Below are 25,070 nucleotides of genomic sequence, written 5' to 3' on the forward strand. Positions count from 1 at the left end.
CAGCGGCGACGGGGCGGAGGAGAGGGCGGCTCCGAGGGGACGGGGCGGGGGAGCAGCCCGGCCCCGCGGGCCGGGTCGCCCCTGAGGGGGCGCTCCGCTGCCCTTGTTCCTCGGTTGTTCGCCGGGAGGAGGCGGCGCTCCCTTCCCGGAGGAGCCCAGCCTCGGCCAGGTACGGTGGTGGTACTCAGGGGGGCAGGTGCCGCCGCCTTCCCGGCGAAGGGCTGTGGGGTGCTCGCCAGCCGGGGCGGGAAGCCGTGAGGGGACCGGAGGCAGCGGCGCCCCGGCGGAGGGGCGGTGACTGGGACCGGGGGGGACCCTGCAGCGGGCAGCGTGCGCGCTCCCGTAGCGAGGCCGAAAGGCGCCCACGGCCGTGGAAGGGTCTGAGAGGTTGGCCCGTTCGGTACCGGAGCGGGGCGGCCCCGCGCTCAGCCATGCTGCCGCTTCCCCTCGCCGCGGCCTGGGCCCGGCCTGGGGCGGGCGGGGGGAGCCGCGATGGCAGCGGGGACTCGGCTCCTGGCGTCGGTTACCCGCGGGGCTGAAACGGGAGGGGGCGGGACCCCCCAAAAACCGGCTTTGTTCGTACCGCTGCCGGCCGGCGTGAGGGCAGAGCCCCCGGGGGTTAGGCCCTGAGGGAGCAGCTGTGTGTTGTTAGCGCGCCTCGTGCCGGCTCCGCGGCGGGGTGGGAAGGGCCCTGCGGCCTCTGCCAGCCCTGCGCGCCCCGCGCCGGGTCACAGCGTCCGGGTGAGAAAAAACGGGGGGAGGGATAACTGCTGTTTCACTTATCGGGAAAAAGAGAAACAAAAAAAATACAGAGGAAAAACAGGGCTTCTGGCTTTACGGATATACCCCGGATTGGTCAGCAGTGAACACAATACATGTCTTTATTGGTACTCGGACTGTATGTGACACCAAATCACTTTACTGGCTGTTAGGATGCTAATGCAACGTGTGAGGTACCAAACAGTGGTATTTAGTAGTTTCTTGTCCTACTCGGGTGGAAACATCCAGAACATTAACAAAAAAGGCAGCTAAGAGTGTTTATAAGCATTTCTGATAAACTTACTGAAGTGTAGATACTGAATCCTGTAATTCAAAATTGGAGATACTACAGTACAATAGTGGATCTGGCCCTATATCTTTTGCTTCTTTTATTGGGGATACTTGTATTTGCCCCATAAACTTATCTTATGAAATCAAATTTTAAATGTTGCTTGGCTTTCTTTAAACGTGCCTTGTACCTGTGGCTTATCCATGCCCAGATAGCAGGGATGGATATCCATCCAATGGCCTCCATTAGAGTGGGAGTGTTTTGCTATTTCTATGACATTAATCTGTTCAGTGCTTTGGTGGATTGCTTGGAGCCTCCCAGTAGAGAAATGAAGATACCACAATGAGTTATGGGCTTTTTTCTTTTTTTTTTTTATGTCGCATTGAACTACAGAAAACATGGATTCAGTCTGCCTCCAGAGGCAATTTTCTGAGCAGTAACTGCACCAATAATATGTAAGAATGAAGCAGTAGTTCAGGATTAGACTGTTTCATCTGGTTTGTAATCAGAGCGTACCTCCGTCTTGTGCTGAAAAATGAATGGCTTGTTCTGTTCTGGCCAGGGAGTGGGGCTGACAGGGTGAACTAACAGCTTGTCTGTCTCTGCAAGTCTTCTACAAATATAGGTTACTGACAAGTTTTTGCTTTACTGCTGCTTGCAGGCCACCCCCAGAAGCACCAAATAGTAGCACATGCTACTCAAGTTTGTAATGGTTTGGGACTCTACTTACAAATTGCTGTGCTTAAAATCATTTTATAATGGCCTCTCAGTTGTGAGCCAGCACTAGTTTAAAGCAGTGCCTGCAAGCAGTAAGTTGGATATTTGTAAATTCTTGCAGTTTCTTATGATGGCTCTGGATTGGCTTCATCTTTTATGCCTGTATGTTACTGTCTTGATGTCTGATGTTTCAGCTCACAGGCATGCCTTAAAAACTGGCCTACTGCCTAATGTTATCTTTGGACATCAGTCCCCAGCCAGAAGATGTGGCAAAGGCTGTGAGAGGCTAAATAAATCATTGCACTTTGTAAGCTAGAGCTCATTCTCAATAATGTAAACAGTGAGCACTTATCTCAGGGGAAAAATCACGCAGGATGGGCAGTCACAGAAATAACTGTGGATAAGGAATTGTGGGTAATTCTTTAAATGCTGTGTTCGGAGCAGAACAAACCCTCTCTGTTTACCTAAAGGTGTTTTCTTGGTCTTGTTTAAACTGCTGATCCAATACTGATACATGTAAACATGTTCTGTTAAAGTATTGGAGAATATTTTGAATTTTCTTTCTCTCCCTGCCCCCTCAAATCCCGTTTTAAAACCTGTTTCTCTCATTGATGATCTTCTGGGGGCTTACTCTGATCTGATCCAGTGCGACTCTAGCTGGAGTTCTGGTGTGCCAATTTCTGTAAATTCTTAGCGCACCAAAAAGGAGAAATGTATTCTTTTCGTTATTTGGCATTTTTATACTCATATTCCTGCTTATTGGTGTTTCTGAAATTACAATACATCTGGATGAGTAATTTAAATGGGATAGAACAAATCACACTTCAAGATAATTGAAAACATAGCATTTAGTTTTAACCTGAGCAATTACATTTTAATTTTTGTTTTAAATTTAAAATTTAACGTGGCGTTTAAGGTTTAAGAAGGTACTTGGAAGCATAGCATTCTTGCAGGGTGTTCCATGGAAAGTTCTTGGTTTGTTAAGGTATAAATATCCCCTTACTGGAAGTCACCGTTGTTGGTTGCTGCGTGTACTAGTGCTTTCCCTGCCCCCCCCACCTTTATTTTCCTCCAAAATAGGTGCATCATAGATTAAGAAAAAAACCCTGAAGTTGCCACCTATGGCTATCCATAGAATGTCTGTCTTTTCTTTCAGTGGTTTATAATGCTTTGCTATGATGCCTGCACAGTCTCTGGTCCATCCGTGTCTCTCTTCAGCTTGTGTACTTAACTCTGCACAAAGGCTTGTCGTTGTTCTTAGTTTTTTGTCAGTAAAGTGCTATACTAGAAAATTTTCTTAGAGTTACATTGGTTTGATGTGTCTTTCGTCTCTTTTGTAGGAGTAGAAATAAAGATACAAAAATAGCAACAAAATTGATCCAAAATACGGAGAGGTTTCTGTATGAGTTACCAAATTGTAGTAGGATCAAGAAGGACATACAGATGGGCTTATGTATTTCCAGTGTATAAGTAAGTAAACTTTGGAGTTTGTGAATTTTTGCCATGTACAACTTTGTGACTCAGGATCAGAAGGCAGTTGGAGAAATGTTGTAATTATTATGGATGCCTTTTTTCCCATAGGAAAAATATACTACATAGCTACTGAAGCTGAGCACTAACTTTTTGTGGGAACAAGAACAGCGAAGTATCACCATCATGCTGATTAACTATTAGCTGTTGTCAGAGGTGGGATGCTGATTCAGGCGGATCTGTGGTCTAGTCCAGGATGGCTGGTTTTATGTTGTTCATCCTTGCTAAGCCGGAATCAATCCCCGGCTGTCTTGTGAGCTGGCTGGCAATGATACACTTCTCAGCTCTGTAACATTAACTGGTGGTGTTTCCCCCACACACACCCCTTCAAGAAACCACGCAATAGCTCACAAACATTTATTTTAATTAACTTACCAGTTGCATTTTTTTCATATGCTCCTACCAAAAGTATTTGACTTTTCTGTCCCTCCCCTGAAGACACTGAGATAGATTGAGAGAAAAGAGGAAATAAATAGCACTGTATATTGATGGGGGGGGTATATGTTGTTCTGCGATAGGTAACCAGCAGCAAGGACACCTCTGCTTGTTAAATACCGTTCTCTGCTTCTGTCTTCTAGGATCTTTGAGGCAGGTATGGCCCTGAAAAAGTGCTGCTTGCAAACAACAAATTTGCAGCCCTAGAAAATGAAGGAGGAAAGGGGTCTGTCTTTGAGCGTGGAAAATGCAAACTGCAGGTCCCCCACCCCTGTACAGTGACACTACTGCACCCTGGCTGGGGATTAAGGCTGATTTCTGTGGCGGTCTCTCAGGGTAAGGAGTTGTTACATTTTTTTTTCTCGCGAGGATCGTCATTAGGACTCCAGCAAGGCTTATGAGGTTGTAAAAGGTGTATAGTATTAATTATGAATCCATGGCCTAGGAAGACAAATGGACATTTAAAGATGTCAGAGGACTGGGGGTAAAAACTGAAGCAACTGCTTACACAGCCACCATAAGGAATACACTGCTCGCATTCTTGTCATGCATGGGTGCATTGTCTGGCCAGTCAGCCGAAGCATGGCCACACACCTCTCCTGGCTCAGGGCCCTGGCTACAGGGGCCTGTTTGTTTCACCACAGTTTGTTCTCCTGGGTTTTGCAAACCAACTGCTGACACTCTCACCTACTCTGTGCTGGGAGAACTCATTTCAGTTGTTTGTACATAAGCAGCTTTCTGTGTAGTCTGTTTATTTTAGTTCAGATACGCTGCTGCAGTGATGGTTAGCATTGTACCCTGGGTGCTCTGGGTGGGGATTGGAGTTTTAGTGCCACTTCAAAAGCTTCCCTTCACCTTATGTGCCAATGCCTGACATTTGCATCTGAGCACCCTCTTCTGTCTCTTCTTCCACATGTAACAACTTCTGCACAGGTGGTCATTGAAACTACGCTGTGATGGCCCTTTATATTGAAAGCTGCTCTCATAAGCTATGTCTCCTGTGCTGTGACAGTTAAACATATGTGAAGGTATTGCAGTTCACTAGCAGCCTCTTTATGTAATTTAGGCTAGATCTGAGAGAGAGTGTGTGTATTTTATATATACATATACGCATACCACACTCTCTCTATATAGCAACTATAGTACATTAGGTTTTATATGTGCAGGTATATACATAGGTACTATATACATACACTTATTATGTACTGTACTACTGTGTATATAGTATATACTGCATCTAGTACTGTATGTGTATAGTATATATGAGCATATATAAAACCTAATAGACTATATTGTACTATACTTCCTATGATCAGCTACTTAACTGTTCTCCCAGCCCATATTTTTGTCTTGTTGTGGACAAATGTTTGTGGGTGTAGTTATGTAAATAATTGTTTAATAAAAGCAGCCTGAGTCCACGTCATTGATGTGCTCTGAAAGATCTAGCAGCATCTTCTGGTTCTAGTCCAAGAAGTTTCTTGGCTGCAACAACAAAGACTGGTCTAGCATGTATCGTCCTAACCCAATCTTCAGGCTTTGCTGCATCAAAAGGTCTTTCCTTTCAGCAAAGGTGAGCAAAGCATCATGTGAGGGTTAACATCTTAAAAACGGAGATAAACCACAGGTTTTCTGTGATGTTGGGTTTTTTTCTGCATCTTTTTGGCTTTTCTGGGGTTTTTTGTGGAGTTGAAGCAAGATTGTACCCTGCAATCTTGTAATTGACTGTCAGTATCAAACTTCTGCTGCTGAATACAGATAGGTATGTGAAGTCCTTGACTGATTTTGGGGGATGCATCCATCTCCCCACTTACAGAAACACCTGTCTGTCAGAGCTTTTAGAAAGCAGTACTCTGGGTAGCATGAGTGAAGCGTGGAGGGAGAGGGTAGCTCTGCCCCACAGGAGCTGACACTTGGTGCTTTGCCAGACTCTTACCAACGCTAGAAGGTGCAGCAAGCAGCAGTCCACCTGTGAGCATGAGATTGGGTGTTATCTCCTGCAGCTGCGTTATCTGTCCCTTTGCAGGGGGGAGGGCATTGAGAGTTATGGCAAGACTGAGAATGAGACAATTAGTTAAAGCTTGGAACTTTCAGCTCACTCTTCTAGTGAACTTAGTTATGGATACCTCAGTTAATTATGGTAAGAAACCACTATTATCAAAACAATGATGTTTACTTTAAAAAAAATTTATTTCACACTTCTATACAAATATCCACAGGTAATTTCTAATCATGGAATGATGTAGCATTGCTAGCTGGTATAAAAAAAGTTTGAGCTCAAAGTATACCAGTGACATGACTTATTTTTCAAGAACTTTCATTTCAACACTGCTAAGACATTCATGCTCTTAGGTGAGGGCCACAATCTGCTTTTAAATCCAAGGCTATTTGTCAAGCTGCTTAGCCCCTGATTAGCCTGGCTTCTGATGCTGCTGAGCCTTTCAGCAAATAAGCTAGAATTTTAAAAGCTCAAAAACTGGGTAACAGCTAAATACAGGTGTAAGTGTTCATAAAATCAGGGTCACGGCCTACTGACATTATTTAGTGGGAGGAAGAAGAGTCTATTAAATTAATGCACTTTCTATAATGATAACTTTTTAGGTGACCACACCTTCCAAGAAGGTATATTCAAAGTTAGTAGTAAAAATAAGACACTTGACAGCTGCCCTCCTAGCAGGTTTTTACCCTATGAGAGGAAAAAGTACCAAGAGGTTTTTGCATAGTTCAAATTACTAGCAGTTAACGTGCATACTTTTTGAGCAGAATTTTTTTTCATGTGGAATAAACAACTGTGAACTAAATCTTCATTCTTAAATAGTACCAATGCTTTAGAACATGGGTAAAAAAGTAAACTCTTTTCAATAGATTACTGATAAACACAACATTGTGGTTCTACTTTTATCAACATTCAGGTATTCAAGATGATTCAGTAGTCTCAACGTGGATCAGCTGAGATCCCCGTAGTTAAGGTAAGTTAGGCATTTATAGCCTCCTTCAAGTGCTCTGTAACAGTTGCAGTAGTCAATGCCTTTTGCAAAACAGGAAGTCCTTAGGAAGCTGGAAAGCTGTTTCCAGAGAACCTCTCACTTCTTGCAGTAAGTATAACACTGTATCTAAAAACCCTACTTCTGCTTCCTGTCCAAGTCCTTAAATAGTCTGAAGTAATACACAAATCAGGTTACAAGACCTGATAATTCCTATTACATAAAGTTACAAGTATCAGGGAAAAACAGCCCTCATACACATCACTGGAATATTTACATTTTTAGAAAGCATTGGCACCTTCAGTGATTTATTAAAATGCAGTGAAAGCCTCAGGTCTCATAATCTGAAGTTCAAAAACACAGTGGATTTGAAGGTTCAGTTAAGTCTTTGGCCTAACAGTCAAAGACAATGATTTATAACAAAAATAAATACAAAATGACTAAAAAAATATATATACAAAAAGTACATCTAATATTCAGGCCTCTCTTTTAAAAAAAACCTGTGTATATTTGTTGTGAGCAAGAATCACACAATCTGATCTTAAAAAAAAAATTTAGCAACGTGACCTATTGCACATGTAATTTAAGATGATGCTTTTTGTTAAGCCCTAACTACTGCAGCAGGCAAAGTTTATGACTAAAGTAGATTTGCTGGTCTTCAGATTATACTTGAACAAAGGGTGTTAAGGCCACTGTGTGTTTATAATGGACTATGCATTGAGGGAAGGATGGAGAACCTGTCTTGACCTTAACCATGCATTCCTTGCATACCGAGGAGGAAGGTTAGGATCACAGGAAAAGGTCTGCCATAGTGGTTTTGCAGAAAACACCCCAAATCAACACAGCATCTTCTAAAGCGTGAGTTAGATTTGAAGGGGAGAAGAGGCAGTCTGGAAATTAAATAATGCAAATAAAGTCTGTTGAAGCCATTTTAACTGTGCAAACAAAAGCCTTGATATAAGTAGTAATATCTACAATCAAATGGTGAATGTCCATAGTGTTGGTAGGTCTGACTCCATCAGTATTCCATTAATGAAAACTTTACCCTCTATTTGAACTTTGTGGATGAAAACAATTTTCCCTAAGAATAACTTTCATTTTCATTCCATTTTGTGAACCACTGTTTTGTCTCAAGGTCTTTGCATTTCCCATCTTTGATCTGTCGCTCTTCTTTTCGAATTCTTACAGCATGATATCGAGGGACACTGTCTTCGTACCTAGAACGCTGGAAGAACCCACACTGGGGCAGAAAAGAAAAAGAACAGTTTAGGTCAATGTTGCTGCCAAAGTACTACAATTATAGAGCAGTAAACTCTTCCTTTGCACAGACATACAGGTAAGAAAATTGAAAACAAAAATATGTAGGCCAAACATGTAGCATATGTAGCTGTAAAACTGCGAGCCAGCAGGTCCACATTAGTTGTTCCAGCAGCAGTTGAAGACAAATGGCATAGTCTGACTATCCAGTAATCTAATACCTTAAAAATATGCCCTCCACTAACTTTCTAAATTTGTTTTAAAAGTCTTACAAGTCTTCTTATAAAGCTGTTCATTCATATAATGAGAGAATTTAATGCAACACAAAGAGGTAGATAAGAGTTCAGGAAAGCTTGCTTCTCCTGAATCAAAGGTAGGTATGTACTTCAGTATCTTCCTGTATGGTGACGTGATTTACCTTTAAAAAACCTACAGAAGGATTTCCGGGGCCTTCAAGGAAAGTCACACCAGGGCCTTGTTTTTCAAAGCACCATCTCAACTGTCGTCACCAGAACTAACTACACGTATGCAGTGTTAGAACGTGAGTCGTGCTTAGTTTGCCATAGGATAAAAAACAGGCATAACTTGAAAATTTTGTAATGTGCCACGACACAAGTCTCCCTAGATGAAATCTAGGACAGCTTAATTGTGCCCTGCAATTAATTATTCAAAGTCACTGCAAAAACTGATTTTAACTGTTGAGTGGACTGAAATTAATTTTTAAAACAAAATGTGAGTTATGGCCACAGTGTTACAAAGATGATGATTGGTAGACACTCAACTTTACAAACTTATATGAGTCACTGATGTCAAGATTAAGGTTAAGAGACACTGTGCCATCCAGCTGTCATTAGATACTCTTAGGAAAAAAAAAATTAAAGTGGCAAGGTTTTGTTCATAGTGTTCGGGGTGGCAGGCTTTTTGGTTTTGTTTGTTTTTGATTTTAAAAAAATAGTATTAGAACTTGCATGGAACTGAATTTTTTTAAAAATCACATCTAGGCATAGACCAAATCTTTAGCAATCTCTTCGTTACGATTTCATTAAACATTGTTTTGACATATTTTACTTAAGAATTTCTCCCCACCCCCTGATCCCAGGCATCACTTATTAATGTACATGCATGTACTATCTTAAGTTGCTGGAAGCATAAATCATCATGCATCTAGTAGCTTCAGCAGAAGAAAGTGTGTTCCTAGAAAAGTATACCTGAGAACTGAAGGAAAACAGATGTTTCCACAGCAATTAAATTCTCATTATGAAAACCCCTTTCATTATAAGCAACATGTATCTTTTGGCATGCACTAAAGGTTAGTAAAGCAAGTTTCTCTATTGTCCACGTAGTCTTAGCTTAAAGCTTAACTCTGCAGTGCTGACTACCATCTCTCAAGCTTAAAACTTAGTTGTGCTGCTAAAACATACATTTAAAAAAAAAAAAAAAAAGACTAAAAACCATTGCAACAGATCAAGGTGTTTTCTAAAGTAATAAACAAGAAGCTTTTTAGACCAAGGTAAGCACCTGTGTTTGTTCACGTGCACCAGAAGCTGAAAATCTATTGACAGAATGAGCAAGCAAGTATGATAGTTTGAAATCTAAAAGTTAATAGAACATATGCAGTAAAAGCTTCATAGTTAGCCACCGCAACCATAGCGTGTGCCACAGCTAAAAATTAAAAAATATCATCAATTACCAATTACAGAAGTAGATCAATACTATGCATCAGAAGTAAGCCTCTCTTTATCAGATGGCTGAGCATGGATCTCAGCCTTGTGATATGTGGCATCGTAATGATCTTTCTTATTTCTCTTGAAGAAACCACACTACAAGGAAGCAAGGTATTTAGTCAATTTTTGTGGACTGGAAGAACTCAAACCTATTAAAACTGACTTAAATTTGAACTATCTTCCCATTATCCCCTTCACAGGCCTAAAAAACAAACAAAGAAAAAAACACAAGAACTCAGCTGTTTCTAGATCTGAGAACTTCTTGGACTAAATCTGTAAAATAACAGAATAACCTGAGGTAAAAAATATTATTTTAGAGGCATTTAGATAAATTTATAATTCATCCTTTTTTTTTTTTTTTTTAGAAAAGCTACTATAAAGTATGACCATAGCAACTAAAACTGGCTGTGATGAGCAGAATGAAGTCTCCACAGAAACCTGTTTGTGGACTAGTGCACAGGATAGTCAAAAATATAGGGCAGAACAATGAGTACTGCTTTGACCTGTACAACGCAAGCATTTGTCTTAAACCAATCATGTTACTGTCTTTGAAGTATCATGTTTGTCCCTCATAAGATGGCACAGTGTTTGTTATCAAAAGAAGCATTTTATGCTATGTGTGCCTGTGTGAAAACGTGTGTATTTTCATGTGCAGTAAAACACTAGCGGTTAAAACCCAACAGCCCACCCAAAGTATTAATTCATCAGGAAGATTTGGAGCAGGGGCTGGGCATTTATTAGAAAATAAGGAAGTCGGAACTATCCTGTCAGAAGTAACCTGCAGCAAATAGTAGCTCCTCAGCAAAGCCAATTCTGCAGTGACAGATAGGATATTCTTCTTCACCTCTTCTTAATAACCTTCTGCTGTCCTATGACAGCAAATACTAACTGCCTATGCCTGTAAAAACTAAGAATAAAAGGACTGCCCTGTTACACCTGGAACCACAATTAGTTGTAAAAATGCCACAGGTAGTTAGAAAAATAGGTACTTGATTTTTTTTCTTTTGCAAATTGTTAACCTTTTATTATACACACTTATTTACTCCTTCAGGTTTTCTAAGATAAAAAGCCAATACTACAGAAATTCACCAACACACTTGGCTATGTATTATTTCTGTACCTTTTGGTTATTTTCATCTACTATCAGTTTAATGGTATTTCTAATGTTATGAGAACAGAGACCTGCTAAAACATTTGTCAATAGTTCACATGAAGTTTTACACCTAACTGCAGAAGCCCCAGTTAGCTGTATCCATCCGTAGCACAGTAAGTATGGTCTCTGAACATTTGTCTCTAGTGTTGCCCAGAGCTCGAAATACTTCCTTTTGAGGATGTTGAAACAGAAAAATTTCATAACAAGTCTTCCCATGTAACCATTTTCATCCCAAATCTTGCAAACCTGAGAAACTGATAAAGGTAACATATGGTTTGGGCAGTTTTGCTCTATTTTGAGTCCCAAATACAAATGAAAATACTTAATCATGTGCTTAAGTAGTTTGCTGTCTTGTCAGTTGTAGACGAGGAAATGTAAAATAACCAGATGAATAAAAACTCACCTTCCATAGTAAGAATACCAACAGTGCAAGCATCAGTATTCCAGCAAAAATAGCCACTGAGATGATCCACCAAGGCACTCCTGTATAAAGCGCTACTGGTTTTGCAGGGAAGACAGTAACACGCACCTAAAGAAAAGAAAATAGGTGAAGATGGAAAGAGCTTTTCAGAAGCATCCATGTTTAATATAAAGCTGTAATTTACACAGTCTTATCTCTTCTCTAACCAGGACATCTTCTCTCTCTTCTCTACAAAATGTTTTTGAAGAAAAAGTTCCTGCTGGTATCATTTCAATAGGGTAGTGAATTTTTCCAACCCGATTAAAAGGTAAAATGATCAATAATTCAAAACTCAATTAAAAAGCTAAACTTTTAGCTACTTTTAATTTTTTTTTTCCTAAGTCTTTGAGATAAGCTGGAAACATCACAACCATAACATATAGTTAGCATTAAACGTTGAACCTACCTGAGCAACTTCATTTGTGAGTTTAACATTCTTAGCTGCAGCAGGAACACTGATCGAAGCCCTAACAAGAACGTCCAGGTAGTTCATTTTGGAGTATTCCTGTTCCAAAATAAAATATGGACATTGGACACAGAACAGGAAAGAACTCTGACCTTCCAAAACTGGCAGGTAAGAGGACTTACTTCTAAGAAAGTGCTGTTCCACAGTCTGGAACGCAGCACAATAGACGCCTTGCTGTCTAAACCCTTCAGGGGGCATTTTATGTCCACACAGCGTGCATTCACATTGCAGTCCTAAAATTACAAATTTCTACGTGTAAATAAAAACACATCCTCACAAACTGTTTAAACCGTGCCCCCCCCAAGATTGAAAATTGCATTATATGCATCCTATTTATGTGCAAGAACCAAAATCTGTTTGTACTGACAGCAATAGGAAAACACAAGATGCTATTACCTGTTTATTTTAATGTAGATAACTATGCAGAAATTCTTCCCTATTTCTCTCTCATCAGTGGATAATCTAAATGGTCAAATTTTAAAAGCATCGATACTTGGATTTAAGATAAAAACAAAGCAAAGAGATACATTCTTTCACCCTGCCAAATGAGTGCAGGGGGAGGTATCTGACAAGACTATAGTTGGTGCAGTATGCTTACCAAGGTCTTGTATTTTCTTTCTGAGAATAAAGAAAATGCCTTGCTGTCTGTAATCTGCTTCTCTGCAACCTCACGCTTCCTTCTTGAGTTATGGGATTCCTAAAAGAAAAGACAAAAAAAAAAAAAAGTAAGAAGAGTTTTAGTAGTTTATCATAAGTATCTCTTAATTCTGACTCCATACAAGGAGAGAAACGAGTTCAGTGAGTGTTTTCTTGTTCCAAGATCAGCACAAGTGACATCATTATACATCCCTACTTACCTACATTTATTGCTAATAGTACAGTCAGGACAATTATAGAATTTGAGATTACCTAAAGAAAGGTTGTCCTGGTTTCATGGGGATAAAATTTACAGAATCCAGTTTCTGTTACATTTTGTTTCAGTATTGCCAGCTGTGGTAGGGTGATCAAGGCCATTAGCAGTTAAATCCAGGGCAGCTGACCCAGGCTGGCCCACAGGTGTATTCTGTAACATTAACGAACATCAGGTTCACTATAAATGGGAAAGCTGCTGGAGGAGGGGTGGGGTTCTTTTTGCTCTGCTGTCTTCTGCCGTCCCTCTTTCTCCTCCTTCTCAACTGCTATCCCTGGAGCGACTTGCCACCACTCTTATAAGCTAAGTATAATTCTCTGTGTTTTGTATTAGCATTATACTGTTTTTCATATTTTATTACATCTGTTTAAATTTTAACCCACGAGTCTCCCTCCTTTTCCCAGTTCCCTTTCTTGGTTGGGGAAGGGACACTGGGTGATAGAACAACTGCTTATTGTTTAGCCCCGGGTGTGGGCTAAACAGAAACAAAGGTCAACTGACTACTGACTTCAATAGGTCAAGGGGGTTTTAGATTTATAAAGCTTTCAATGCTATTTCCATCTTTTTCTATATAAAGGGTATTAATGTTACTATGCTAAAAGAGTAAAATTGTACTAAGGTCAGTAGATGCCTTTTTTTTGAACTGTATGCTAATTACACTCACTGAAAGTTTTATTAACTAATGTAGTGATCTGATGAGAATGGGTTATGTGCATGCAGTATTAATGGTGAAAATTAAAACTCCTCCCAAATGATCTTAAGATTATATGAAAAAAAAAAAAAAGAAAATGAAGGCTCGGGGTTTAGGAAAAAAATCTTGCTGGATAGGCACAATGAAGGGCTGTGAAACTTTCTTAAGAAATTCTATTTATCATATTTGTTGTAAGTAAGTAAATTTAAGTACAAGCCCTTCCTCTTTAAAAAGCTACATGGAATTCCCTCAGGCTGGGGAGATGTTTAGAGTTGTTTATTGTTTTCTGTGTAAGAACTCGATCAGATTTCAATAATGCTGATTAAACTTGTTAAAGCAGTCAGCAATTTCATCCTGTAAGAGCATGTGACAACAGTGCCCATTGCAAAAACGGTCACCACGACACAGCAGCTATCCTTTAGCATATTATCCTCATTAGCTGTTATGAAGTCTGCTAATAAGCTTAACCCTTGATACATTGTTCATCTATTGTGCTTGTGAGCTGCTTAAGACAAAAAAAAAAAAAAAAATATCCTTCTGGAGGCAAGCTCTTATGCCCTACTGTCGCACGCTGCAGTACTTACATGTTGTACTAATTCATGAACAGAAGACGGTAACATACCACAACATGCAAACTATTGATTTCCTTCTCGGGTTGACAGGAGACTTTTTCCAAGCCTTTGGAATCTATTTTCATCAAATAAAGCAGCCATTTGCCATTGCTAATTTCTTTTGGCCATTGGATGTCCAGTGAAGCGGTACCAAATGTTTTCAGTGGTCTCCCCAAGTTAGTTACCTGTTAAGACAAATATTCTTTAAACTGTGAAACACTTTTTTAAAGGATTTTCTCCTCAATCTAAAGTGTTATTGACTTGCGCAACTTTAAGCATGCAGCTAACAGGAAATTTAAAAGCAGATGAAAGACAGTCGAAACTGAGCATAAAGACAAAGTATACACTAAAACTAGCACACTTGGATAGCCAGTAAATACTGAGTTTAAACATGTAAGGATTAAAATTCCTTAACATGAACTTTAAGCTGTGGATTTTTAGAAATCTACCTTCATGAGAAACAACAACTCCTCCAATTTAGCGTTAACAGATCATTCAGTTATATAACTGAGGCAAATTGCAAGTTTATGAGGAACTCTGAGACAGAAAGATAACCAGCTCTTGCCCTCATCAATCTGGAAGTTGTTCCCCAACCTATTTTTTGCTTTCTTAGTGTTACTGTTCATATTAGCAACTTCTAAGACAGATACGCTAACTGCTTCTACTTTAATGCATGCGTGCAGGCACAAAAGGAAGTAAAGGACTGACAGAGATGGACTTCAATCCTGACAAACTACTATGTACAAAGACAGCGGGGGTTGCATTAATGTTGTAGAAAAAGCAATACTTTTGCTGATAAACCAAGATTTTAGAGAACCAAAATTGTCTCTCTTGGCTTTCTCCTTGATTTATTAATTAGGCAAAAGACCAAATGAGTGAAATAAATCCACACATTCAAAGTGGCTCCTGCAGCAGTGTCGTCTTGTGCCTACTCCATCCTGCATGCAGTAAGTACACATACTCACTGTTTGTATGCATCAGCTAACACCTGGGCATGCCCCAGTTAGGGCTCTGGGTTCAAGTTTTGATCCCTGCCTGCACAGGGGTTTATGCTGTACAACTGAATGTGCATGAACTGCTTGGAAAAAAAAGCGTACAGCTGGCCTCAGGCCACTTCCTCAAAATATGATCATAAAACATCAAGGCCTAAAGAAGCGCTAGTCCGCAGTCAGAGTGCATGTTCTGATCAGAAAGTCAGGATTTTAGGACAAGAAAAGCCAACTTTAAATCCAGCAACTTTTCAAAGTATTCATATGCATAAAGAGAGAAGCTGTTCATTTAATTAAATGCAGCTGTTGCCATTAACCTAAATTACTCACTCTGAATTCATACTCTATGAGGTTTCCAATATGATCTTCAGATTTCATAGCACTCTCACCAACGATGTTACCTCCAAAATACACCTGAGAAGGCTTAGCAACTCTGTTCACGTAGGGGTGGGGAAGGAGAATAATCAGATTTTAATGAAGTCTGCAGCAAAGCTGTCTTCCCCCAGCCCTCCCATTTGTTATGGTATCAACACTTACCCAGTGAGTGATAAAAGCAATTCAAGAACCACTTTAGCACTAGCTGTAATTGGAGTTGAATTAACTTGAGTGCTTGTTCTACGATGAAAAGGAAACAATGCTGTTTATTTTACAAATTTAGCCGTCTTTGCTTTACTATTAAATTGCTTTTGTGAATCAAATTAATCCAAAATGTTTTACAACTGTATATAAAAACATAGCGCATGCACGCAAAGAAAACTTACGTTTCCAACTTCAGATTAATGTCCAAGTCTGTTGTGTCAACATTAACTTTAGTGGTACTTAAGATCAGATAAAATGTTACCTAGACAAGAAAGAACATCCATGAAATATGTAAACATTTTATTAAATACATTAATATATGCAATATTATAGAAATACACCATCAAGTTCTAGAGTTAAAAAGACAGATCCAAATCAAATTTCCAGTTATGACACACAAAAACTTTGGATGACTGCAGTCAGGCATCAGATTTTATAACTCAAGTAAAATAGGTGCAACTTACGTTGGAATTTCTTTTGAAAGGATTTCCAAGTTCACACTCTGCTTGAGACCCATTTTGGTTAGCACCACATGTTAGCTGCTTTTCCTGATTAAACAGAATAGATTTAAAAGTAAAAATATGCTGAAAATATTTTAAAAATTGAGTATCTTTTCTCTTAAAACTACTTACAGGATAACCCCTCATCTCCCTGAAAGCAGAATATGTCAGACTGTCTGGAAAAGTTGCGATTAGTTTAGCTTCATATGCATCTTCACCATCTTTCTGTGGGTTTTTGGCATCAGATGGATTGTTTGTCACTGTTATTTCCAGGGCAATATCTTTCTGATCTTTCAGGACAAGCACTGGAATGCCATTTTCACTACAGAAACAAAGTATACAGGGTTGTGTGCATTAGGATAACAAATGTGTATGAAAGTTTGCTTCTGACTATGGCTTACCCAAATGTAATTCCCTCTATTAGGGAAGAATTACTTTAAGACCATGAACACATGAATGGTCGTAGTTTTTTTTCCCCAGACCAGTATTTTGTCACTGAAAGTGGCCAGCAGTTAACAGGAGAGAACAGACTGATACACCCCTCAAGGAATCAAGCGTTTATAGTATCTCTGAACCAGCACTTGCATCTGGCTCATGTTTAATAGTGATTAATTTTCTCTTAATAAATCCACTGACCTACTTTCTTCTTGTAAAGTATACATGGTTCTGGCTTGCGAGTCAGGTTGTGGCACTCACTGCTAAAGGTGACTGACCGGTGACAGTAAGCAAACGTACTTCGTGTTGCTTGTTTTACACCTCTTTTCTATTTTCACTGTCCCTCCAGGGAGGAGGGATGCAGTGAGGTGTTAGGTGTGTGTTACCATGAAGTGCTTTCTCTGTTCACTTCTCTGTAACTGCTTGTCTTAGGCTACTAGACTATAGTATATCAGGCTGTCATACTCACAATCACATTTCATCTCAAAAATAGTTAACAGTATCACACACAATAAATGACTGCAAGGCTGGTTTAGAACCTCATTTCTCCAGGGGTTAGAAACTTCTTTTCCCTAACTTTTAGCCCCCACCTGCACAGCTGCGGCCACTTTGTAGCCATCTGACTCTGTACCACTGCTCTTCTAAAGCTCCCCACTCCCCCACCTTCCTCACTGTCCTGGTTTGGCCTAAACCAGGCCAATTTTCCTTTCAGTGATTTTTACTTTCCAACCCGGAAGCCTCTCTCCCTTTTCCTTTTCCCTTTCCCTTTGGGGGTTGGGGGGGGGGAAGGGTTAACAGAGAGCATCTGCCACAGGTTTAATAGCCGGCCCAGCTTTAAACCGTGACACTCATCACCCTGACAGATCAGTACTACTGCACAGGGCTGTGTTTGCCCAACTAACAGAACAAAGCTGCTCTATCTATCTCCCAGAACCCTCTCCTACAAGTTCTTTTAAGCACTTGTTAATAATTTTAATTTTAGCAATGCATTAATCAAGGCTTACATCGGTAAGTAAGTAAACCTGTCTTCATTTCCTTCTCTACTGCAAAACCGGTACTGAAGTTTCAGATTGCTGTGACATTCATTGTCTTCTCCACATCCTTCTTTTAAGAACTCCACCTAAATAAAACCAAAGCACTTTTACTGCATGCCACATGATGCTACCTTAAAACAAGATTTCTGATGTGCACTGCATAAAGCATATACAGGGAACTCGGAGACACTTCCCTGGATATAGTAAGATTTTAACCTGACTCTTCTTGCCTGTCAAGAGAGTTTTTCTTTGAGAGACATAGCCCTTGATGCTGATAATTTAGAACTTTAAATGTGACTAAAAGGCAGAGTTAGATAATTCTAAGTACTAAGTACTTCTAATGAGGAAAAACATCCTTAAGGCAGGTTCTTCAATGAGTGTTGAGGAAATTAGATCTTTTACCCAAGATACTCCCTCTCTTTTTACATCACTGCTGCAGAGCTCTAACGCTGTTACAGCATCCTAACCACAGAAGAGTTAGGGTGTGTATTATTTTGTGATGTGGGACAAGTGTTCACAGCAGGCGACTATGGATTTCCATTTTTAATCAAAAGTACATTTCCTCCTAAACTTGGGGAGAAAAAAAAAACCTGGCAGCTATACCAGCTTCACTTTTGTGGCAAAAGAAACACAGGATTTAGTTCATAATGTTTTATAACAAGTTCATAACAAAATATAAAATATAAGCCCGCAGTTACAAGTCCAGTGCCACCCCAGTTATTTCCTCTGGTCATAATTCAGCTTTCTGCAGTCTTCAAAATTCAGTGACTTATCGAAGTGCAGATTTATGAGAAAATGTGATATCAAAGGCTTACTTTTGTGGTCTTTGTTTCAGATTCATTTGAATTTAGAATCGGTATAAGATCCGGAAGCGCTCTCTCTTTTCTTGTGGACAGTGAGCTAGACTCCAGGCCAGCAATTTTAACACCGACTGATATGGGAATGGGTCGTAGCTTATCTTTAATTTTTTCCTGTTAAAATATTTTAAATGGCATCATTAGTGTGCAGTGCAGAGAAGAAAAAACAGCACAAAGACTAGCTTTTGATATACACTTTAGAACAAGCAGTAAAGCAAAATCGTTTCTGCTATGTTTTGCAGTATTAAAACTATTCACTGTATAGAAACCCAGCATTTTCTAAAACTGCGCAGAACACGAGGAGCCTAGCCCTACTGCCTTTTCTTTTGGCTTCCCGATCTGGTGATTTTCTCTCACCATTAAAAATTCCTAGGAACAACAGATGGTAACTCAGGCAAGTGGAATTCACACTGTAACAGTAAAATAATACACTTCCTCCCTATTGCGTAAGTTCAAGCTCTTTAATTTGCTGTGGTCAAAAGGAGCCCTGGAGCCTGGCTCATCACTGCTGAGCTACAGACAGAGCATTTGTTCAGCTCCTGGAGCAGTGCCGCCTTTAAGGGCCAGTGTAGCGGCCAAGTCAGAGGGCACATACCAAGCTTTCTTGTCCTGCCCATTCATCCCCTCCAAAACCCATGGGTTAAAATTCTTTTTCCTAGCCAGTCACACTGTTAAATTCTATAACAATTACTTCTGTTGGAAACAGCTCGCCACTTTTGGCATTTATTCCCTCTCTATTGTTCTAAATTAGTTCAGATCTATTGACCTCTAGAGCACGCTGCAGCAGCTACAACTTCTATCCATACTTTGTAAGAAAGGCAACAGGAAGAAGCAGCGTGTGTGCAGGGAATAGTAAGGTACTACTTAACTATGGTTGTTTTCTAGTTTTGAAGCTTTATATTGCATGTGACTTAAGTTATATATAAGATACCATGAGGCTGAAAAAAAGAGCATGCTTTTGTTTTAAACGGATCTAAATTAAATAAAAATAAACCACTCTGCCTTACCTGCAGTACAAGCTTGGTTGTCACACACTCTTTTGTGTTCTGCCCCCTTAGAGTTGTACTTGCAGTAAACTGATCGGACAGGTGGTCTTTAAACCGCACCCTCGACGGCAGGCCTAACTGCCTCCTCTCGTTTTCTGCTTCAAATGTATAGTTGATCTCTATATGAAGAAATAAAGTAGGTCACTATAAAAAAAGAACCCTTTTCTTATTAAAAATAACTTTAATTTCTCCAGGCATGATCTTACAGCATTATTCTAGAAGACTGTTTCTGCCAGTGCTGGCCTTATAGAATCATAGAATGGTTTGGGTTGGAAGGGACCTTAAAGATCATCTAGTTCCAACCCTCCTGCCACAGGCAGGGACACCTTTCCACTAGACCAGGTTGCTCAAAGCCTCATCCAACCTGGCCTTAAACACTTCCAGGGAGGGGGCACCCACAGCTTCTCTGCGCAGCCTGTTCCAGTGTCTCACCACCCTCACAGTAAAGAATTTCTTCCTAATATCTAATCTAAATATGAACAGAACTACTGAAGACATTACATTATCTCCTTCTGTCTGAGAGTGTAATGTTTTCTTACCACATGAAAGATTTTGGGGAACTTTCTCTGAATCTCAGAAAGTTCCTCACTCAGTCTTTTTCTGGACATTACAGAATAGCCTGCTGTTTTCATTTACAAGGCTTCTCCATTTGTCAGTTCTGTCCCTCTCCAGCTGAGGGCCAGGTACCCTCTGCATGTATCTAAAGGAAACTTCTAAACCAAATCCTGTCATTCCCGAAGTCTCCCATTACTACCAGCACGCAGAGCTGGCTGGGGGAGCTGTAATGGCTGCTGTGGAGCCAGCAGAGGGCTGAGGTACAAATTTTGTACATACTCCAACTCAGCTGTCCTTGATTTCTGTCTTGCCCCAAATAGCACCCAAGCAGCCAGCAGCATTTTGAGGTCACAGTACACTGTTAATTTTAACACTGAAAGCAAAAGTGTGACTAGAGCTTTCTAGTTGTAGCTGAGGCATGTTTTGATAGATCTGAACTCTGTGCATCTTTTAATCATCTCTGTGTTCACCGAGCTAATTCAATGTTGCAAGGCTGGGAACAGCACCAAGTGTGCCAGGCCTCGGGTACGTGCAGACGGGCACATCTGAGCTGCCTCAAAGCTGGATGCACTTGACCTGCTGAAGGACCAGGACCTTATTCACCTATGGATTTTACAAGTAACTGAGAAACTCAAGGCAACACAGGAGGAGAAGGAGGTTTGGGCTTAAAATTCTAATTTCCTCTCAAAATCCTACAGTGTTTTCTGAGGTGTAGTAAAAGCACCATTGTAACAAGAGAAAAAAACAGGGGACATGAGAAACTAATGCTTTACATTTTTAACTATATTTGTGGCACAGTCTTTCAGGCTCCTACTAATACAAAGATTTTTTTATTTCAGTCACTGATTTCCACAAAACCATTTTCATGGATACAGAACACTGTTTTATAGGGTAAGTCTCCAATAAGAAATATCGCTTACTAATGATATACAAAATGGGCTTTTAAAACTATTTTCTAAAGCAGCAGCAACCTAGAGAGGCAAAATGGTTTTGGTCTGTATGGCAGCCATTTGCTCACTGGCAGTTATATTACCCAGAAAGCTTCAGTTTGGTCTGCCACCCACAGAACTTCCTAACACACCAGCATCACTCTAAATACATTCAGTGCGACAGCTGATTGACCTTAGTGCTGAGTCACATTTTAAATTTGACAGTCACAGTCTGACATGAGTCACTACAATTGGAGTGCTATTCTTCCATGATAACGCTCGAAAGAAAAAACAAACCATGTGACAAACGGATCAAAAATATTTATATTCAAAACTTACTTATTCTCGGATTTAAATCACTGGGGTTTGCAGTATATTGAAAACAAGCTTTCACATCCATCCTGTAAAAAGTGCCAAGAAATTAATATTAACTTTAATAAGGTATGGTCCAACAGACTGAGAAGTTTTAATAGTCCACTACTGATATTATCAGTCTTATGACTGTGGTTTTCATGCTAGAACAGTAATTTGCTGCTTACAGAACTGAATTACAAAGCAAGAAAAAATGGTTAATAAGCAATTAGAAAAAATATTTTCTGGCATTTGTTCTTACATCTCTACTCATGAGAAAGCTGTTCAAGTTAAGACACTTGTGTTAAAAGTCCTAAGTGGCAAAGTGAAATTCATTTTCAAAAATGGACACGATGAACAGAACATATTCCACACCTTGTCTTTAGCACGGTAGTCACAGCAAATTCAGGAAGTCAAAATAATCACAAGTAGATACATTTGTTTAACCTGCATGACTGTCATATCCCTTCACTTCAGCATCATCACTGGCTGAACAAATTCTAACAGAAAACTCAATACACCAAGGCTTCTGATATAATAATTTTTTAAAAATTTACCATATTTCTCTGGGGTCCTCAGAGTTCTTTTTCTTTAGATCAATTCTGTCAGGCTGTACTGTAATACTTCTTCTAATGCTTATCACAGGCCGAGATCTTCATTTGAGGGAAAAATGGGGAATGAAAAGAAGGGGTAAAAAAAAAAACAAGGAAAAGTTTCTGTTAAGATTAATGAAGTAATTCATGGCGTTCCCAAATGCCCTCCATGCCTGCACTGATGTGCAACAAAGACACCCCAAGAAACACAGAGTTTGGCTTTGATAATTCAGTCCCTGTGAACAACAGTAGGTACTACAGTTCACTCAGAATAATGTTCACAACAGCTTTAATGTAGAGCCTGGGTGGCTGTCGGAAACAATGTTTTCATTTCTTGACTCCTCTGCCTGTAGGCTGTAGCCTGACAACTTTTCCTTTCTCTTCCTTTTTTGGAAGGGACAAGAAAAGTCAGTTCATATGAACAACTGAATGAGCTGATCCTGCTCTCCTGGAAGCCTCTAAGGGTTGTTTGAAATCGCCAGTAAGCCACCTTCTTTTCTAGCAAATGGCTTTTAACTGGGCCAACCCCTTTCACTGTTTGTCACCGTAAAGGTTTTTGCTTTCAGCTTTGTAGAACTTTTTGTACTGCCCTTATCAGCAAATGATTAAAGCTCCTTTTGAGTAAGCAGAACACTTAAATAATCTAACCAACTTCCCTTCCACAAGCAATATGAGTTGCCTTTGTTTCAGTGTTATTTAAGAACATTCCAATTATGTGCACAGATACTATACACCTTAGAGATGGGATCATCAAAAAACTGTAGGAAAGGCCATTCTGCCTGAAAGGTAGAGTTGTTTTCATCCCCAAAACTGAGATAACCAGTTTTGGAGTTTCTGCTCCTCCTCCTTTGGGACCTGATAGCAACCACCAAAGGCCTGAACTTTATGCAGCATTCACAGCTCTGATGAGGAGACCATCCTCTTCCTGCTCACTACTAGTGATTCAGCTACACAGGACATTAAACTGGAAAAAAAGCAGAGGTCTTCAAAAGACCCTGACCTCATCCCTAATTAAGGCATGTCCTACAGAAATCCAAAAGGATCCTATCTGCAGGGCTTCCTGCTGTTTCGTGGACCCCACTGCGACCTCAGCAAGGCCGTACGCCTCACTGCTTTTGGATCCTCAGCTACAAAAGAGGGGTTTGGTTTCGTTCTATCTTCAATAAAGCAGGATTAGATTTATGTATCAGTAGCAAACAAAAGCTCTAGCAAATGTATCAGTTAACTGCTTCTTTCTTAAGGCAGAAGAATTACTTATCACCCTTAATTCCATCAAAGGGCACGGGCATCCCAGTAAGTTACCACAGGGCAAAGCTAGGGTACAGATACACTACGCACATCAGCACTCCACAGTAACTGTATTGATTGCAAGGCAGCTGCTCAATGAGAAGAGGGGGATAAACAAACCAATTTATGGATTTTTTTTTTTCCCCCGGCATTGCCAGCTTCTAAAAGGAAAAATACACTCCAGTCCAAACAGCTTTTTGGGACTTCTAAGCAGTTTGTTTTTAAAAAACTAAAACCAAAATTTTGGTGTAATTAGTTACAGTTCTGTATGTAATACCTGAACACAGACACAGAATCTGAAAGGGAACCAACAGCAATATCAGGGTAGGAATTTTTATCCAGGTCCATGTTTCCAGCAATAGAGTAACCAAAGAAATTGGTGCCTGTTTTTTCACCATCAAGAATCTAAGGAACAAACAGATTGAGGGAATTCAGACATTTAAAAGCTGTAAAAGTGAAATAAGTAACAGTGAGCATCATTATCTTATTGCCAGGGAGAGAAGAGAAGAGACACAAGGAAATAGGACCTCTGGTGTTCAGGTAAATGACACTGAAGTGCCAAGATATTTGCTTTTCTTCCAAGAAGTTACTTTGCGATAGCAGTGAGTACCAGAAATAACTGTTTTGCATAGAAATGTTGCCCAGCTTATCTTTATTTATAGTATTTTCGCAGTATAGGCACTTGAAACTGAAAAAGTATTCTAGAAAGTATTCTAACAGTATTCTAGGAATTGTAACCAAGTTTCATTCTCACGCTGCAAACTGAACAGTGGTCCTCAAGAAAAAAAGAGGCATACACATTTTTTACTAAAAAAGTGAAGTAGCAGCAGTGAAAATGAAGAAACTAATTATTTTCAAATCCCCAAATTTCTTTTAAAAAACCAAAACTTGCACATCTACATGCCTTTTTTCTTCTCTACATATTGGGGACAAAGGACTGCCCCAGAAAGAAAAATGTGTAGTAAAGTCAAGAATTCCTAATCTTTCTGGTCAACAGTGCAATCTTTGAAGGGTCCTGGGACTTTTCTGCAGACCCACCACCCCACTAACAGTAACGGAATGGGAGAAGATGGATAGCCCTGTCATTCCTTTCATTTTGTGCAAGACGCATTATATATAGTAAAGGTTATTTCATTACCTGTGCTGGTTTTGTGTTTATTCCATTCCTGGATCCATGATAAATGTATGCTTTGCCAAAACCATCATATGGAGCCCCTACTGCAATATCTGTTGAAAATAAGTTGCAACATCTAAAATCATTCTTACTCCTTCTGCAGCTTGCAATCATGATAAGGGTAAGGTGTTCCCAGTCTGGCATTAGCAAAAAAGTCACATGCATTTTTATTGTAATCATTTTTCACTCACCTGGATATCCGTCCTGGTTAATGTCCCCAACATTTTCAACTGCAAGACCAAACATGGAGTCAGTGGTTCCATTTAAGCGAATGGGTTTTACTCCTTCCCATTTGCCTTGCCGGTTAATGTAGATGTACACAGCACCACCAATATCTCCACTTCTGTCAAAATACTGTGGGGCTCCAACAACAATGTCTTGCCATCTTAGAATTAAAAGAAAAACAAGCCGTGCTTTTACAGAAGAACTGTGAAAAATACCTCATCAGACTGTGGTCTCAAGGGCAGCTAGCCACAGAACTGCTGAACAAAGACTCGAAAGTACACTAAACTGGCTGAGCAACAACAGCTCCACTGATGCTACAAGCAGATTAGATTCCTGTTATGACATGCAAGGAACTTCCAGGGCCTGCTGCTCTGGGTATGAGATTTGTTTCTTCTTTCTTTGTTTGCTCTAATTGTTTAAATTTAAATAAAACTCTTTCCTGTAATTAAAAATGTAGGCTGTGTCCTGACTGGTTCTCCAAGATGTGCACCATTTCCTCCAGCACAACACGGAAGATGAGATTTGCCATTCCT

General features: G+C 40.0%; 1 protein-coding gene and 1 long non-coding RNA gene across 13 annotated transcripts in view; one reads left to right on the forward strand and one right to left on the reverse strand.

The window, feature by feature from the left end:
- Positions 1 to 24: 24 nt before the first annotated feature.
- Positions 25 to 24,989, forward strand: LOC137667241 (uncharacterized). Of its 10 annotated transcripts, XR_011048773.1 has the most exons (11): positions 25 to 169; positions 3,106 to 3,235; positions 3,874 to 4,066; positions 6,640 to 6,696; positions 7,900 to 8,047; positions 9,893 to 9,990; positions 11,476 to 11,573; positions 14,843 to 14,930; positions 20,818 to 20,869; positions 23,633 to 23,678; positions 24,136 to 24,989. It is a non-coding gene; the product is annotated as an uncharacterized lncRNA (long non-coding RNA). The 10 variants fall into 10 exon arrangements; XR_011048769.1 differs by lacking the exons at positions 9,893 to 9,990; positions 11,476 to 11,573 and adding an exon at positions 1,442 to 1,545; XR_011048767.1 differs by lacking the exons at positions 9,893 to 9,990; positions 11,476 to 11,573 and adding an exon at positions 1,442 to 1,503.
- ITGA6 (integrin subunit alpha 6) overlaps positions 5,927 to 25,070 on the reverse strand; it is a 47,306-nt gene continuing 28,162 nt past the window's right edge. For 2 of the 3 annotated variants that reach the window (XM_068407873.1, XM_068407872.1), the window contains 19 exons: positions 24,504 to 24,697; positions 24,277 to 24,365; positions 23,416 to 23,543; positions 21,816 to 21,911; positions 21,247 to 21,308; positions 19,385 to 19,542; positions 18,336 to 18,491; positions 17,491 to 17,606; positions 16,184 to 16,373; positions 16,016 to 16,099; positions 15,734 to 15,813; positions 15,510 to 15,587; positions 15,303 to 15,405; positions 13,995 to 14,168; positions 12,370 to 12,468; positions 11,894 to 12,004; positions 11,712 to 11,810; positions 11,249 to 11,374; positions 5,927 to 7,951 (listed from right to left, as the gene is read on the reverse strand). In XM_068407873.1, the coding sequence (XP_068263974.1) occupies positions 7,793 to 7,951; positions 11,249 to 11,374; positions 11,712 to 11,810; positions 11,894 to 12,004; positions 12,370 to 12,468; positions 13,995 to 14,168; positions 15,303 to 15,405; positions 15,510 to 15,587; positions 15,734 to 15,813; positions 16,016 to 16,099; positions 16,184 to 16,373; positions 17,491 to 17,606; positions 18,336 to 18,491; positions 19,385 to 19,542; positions 21,247 to 21,308; positions 21,816 to 21,911; positions 23,416 to 23,543; positions 24,277 to 24,365; positions 24,504 to 24,697 (2,302 nt within the window). In that variant the 3' untranslated portion in view covers positions 5,927 to 7,792. Of the gene's footprint in view, positions 7,952 to 9,658; positions 9,789 to 11,248; positions 11,375 to 11,711; positions 11,811 to 11,893; positions 12,005 to 12,369; positions 12,469 to 13,994; positions 14,169 to 15,302; positions 15,406 to 15,509; positions 15,588 to 15,733; positions 15,814 to 16,015; positions 16,100 to 16,183; positions 16,374 to 17,490; positions 17,607 to 18,335; positions 18,492 to 19,384; positions 19,543 to 21,246; positions 21,309 to 21,815; positions 21,912 to 23,415; positions 23,544 to 24,276; positions 24,366 to 24,503; positions 24,698 to 25,070 lie in introns of all 3 variants that reach the window. The other variant, XM_068407871.1, reaches the window with a different exon arrangement.

This window comes from Nyctibius grandis, chromosome 9 (assembly GCF_013368605.1).
Source record: "Nyctibius grandis isolate bNycGra1 chromosome 9, bNycGra1.pri, whole genome shotgun sequence".
In the NCBI taxonomy this organism is placed as follows: Eukaryota; Metazoa; Chordata; class Aves; order Nyctibiiformes; family Nyctibiidae; genus Nyctibius; species Nyctibius grandis.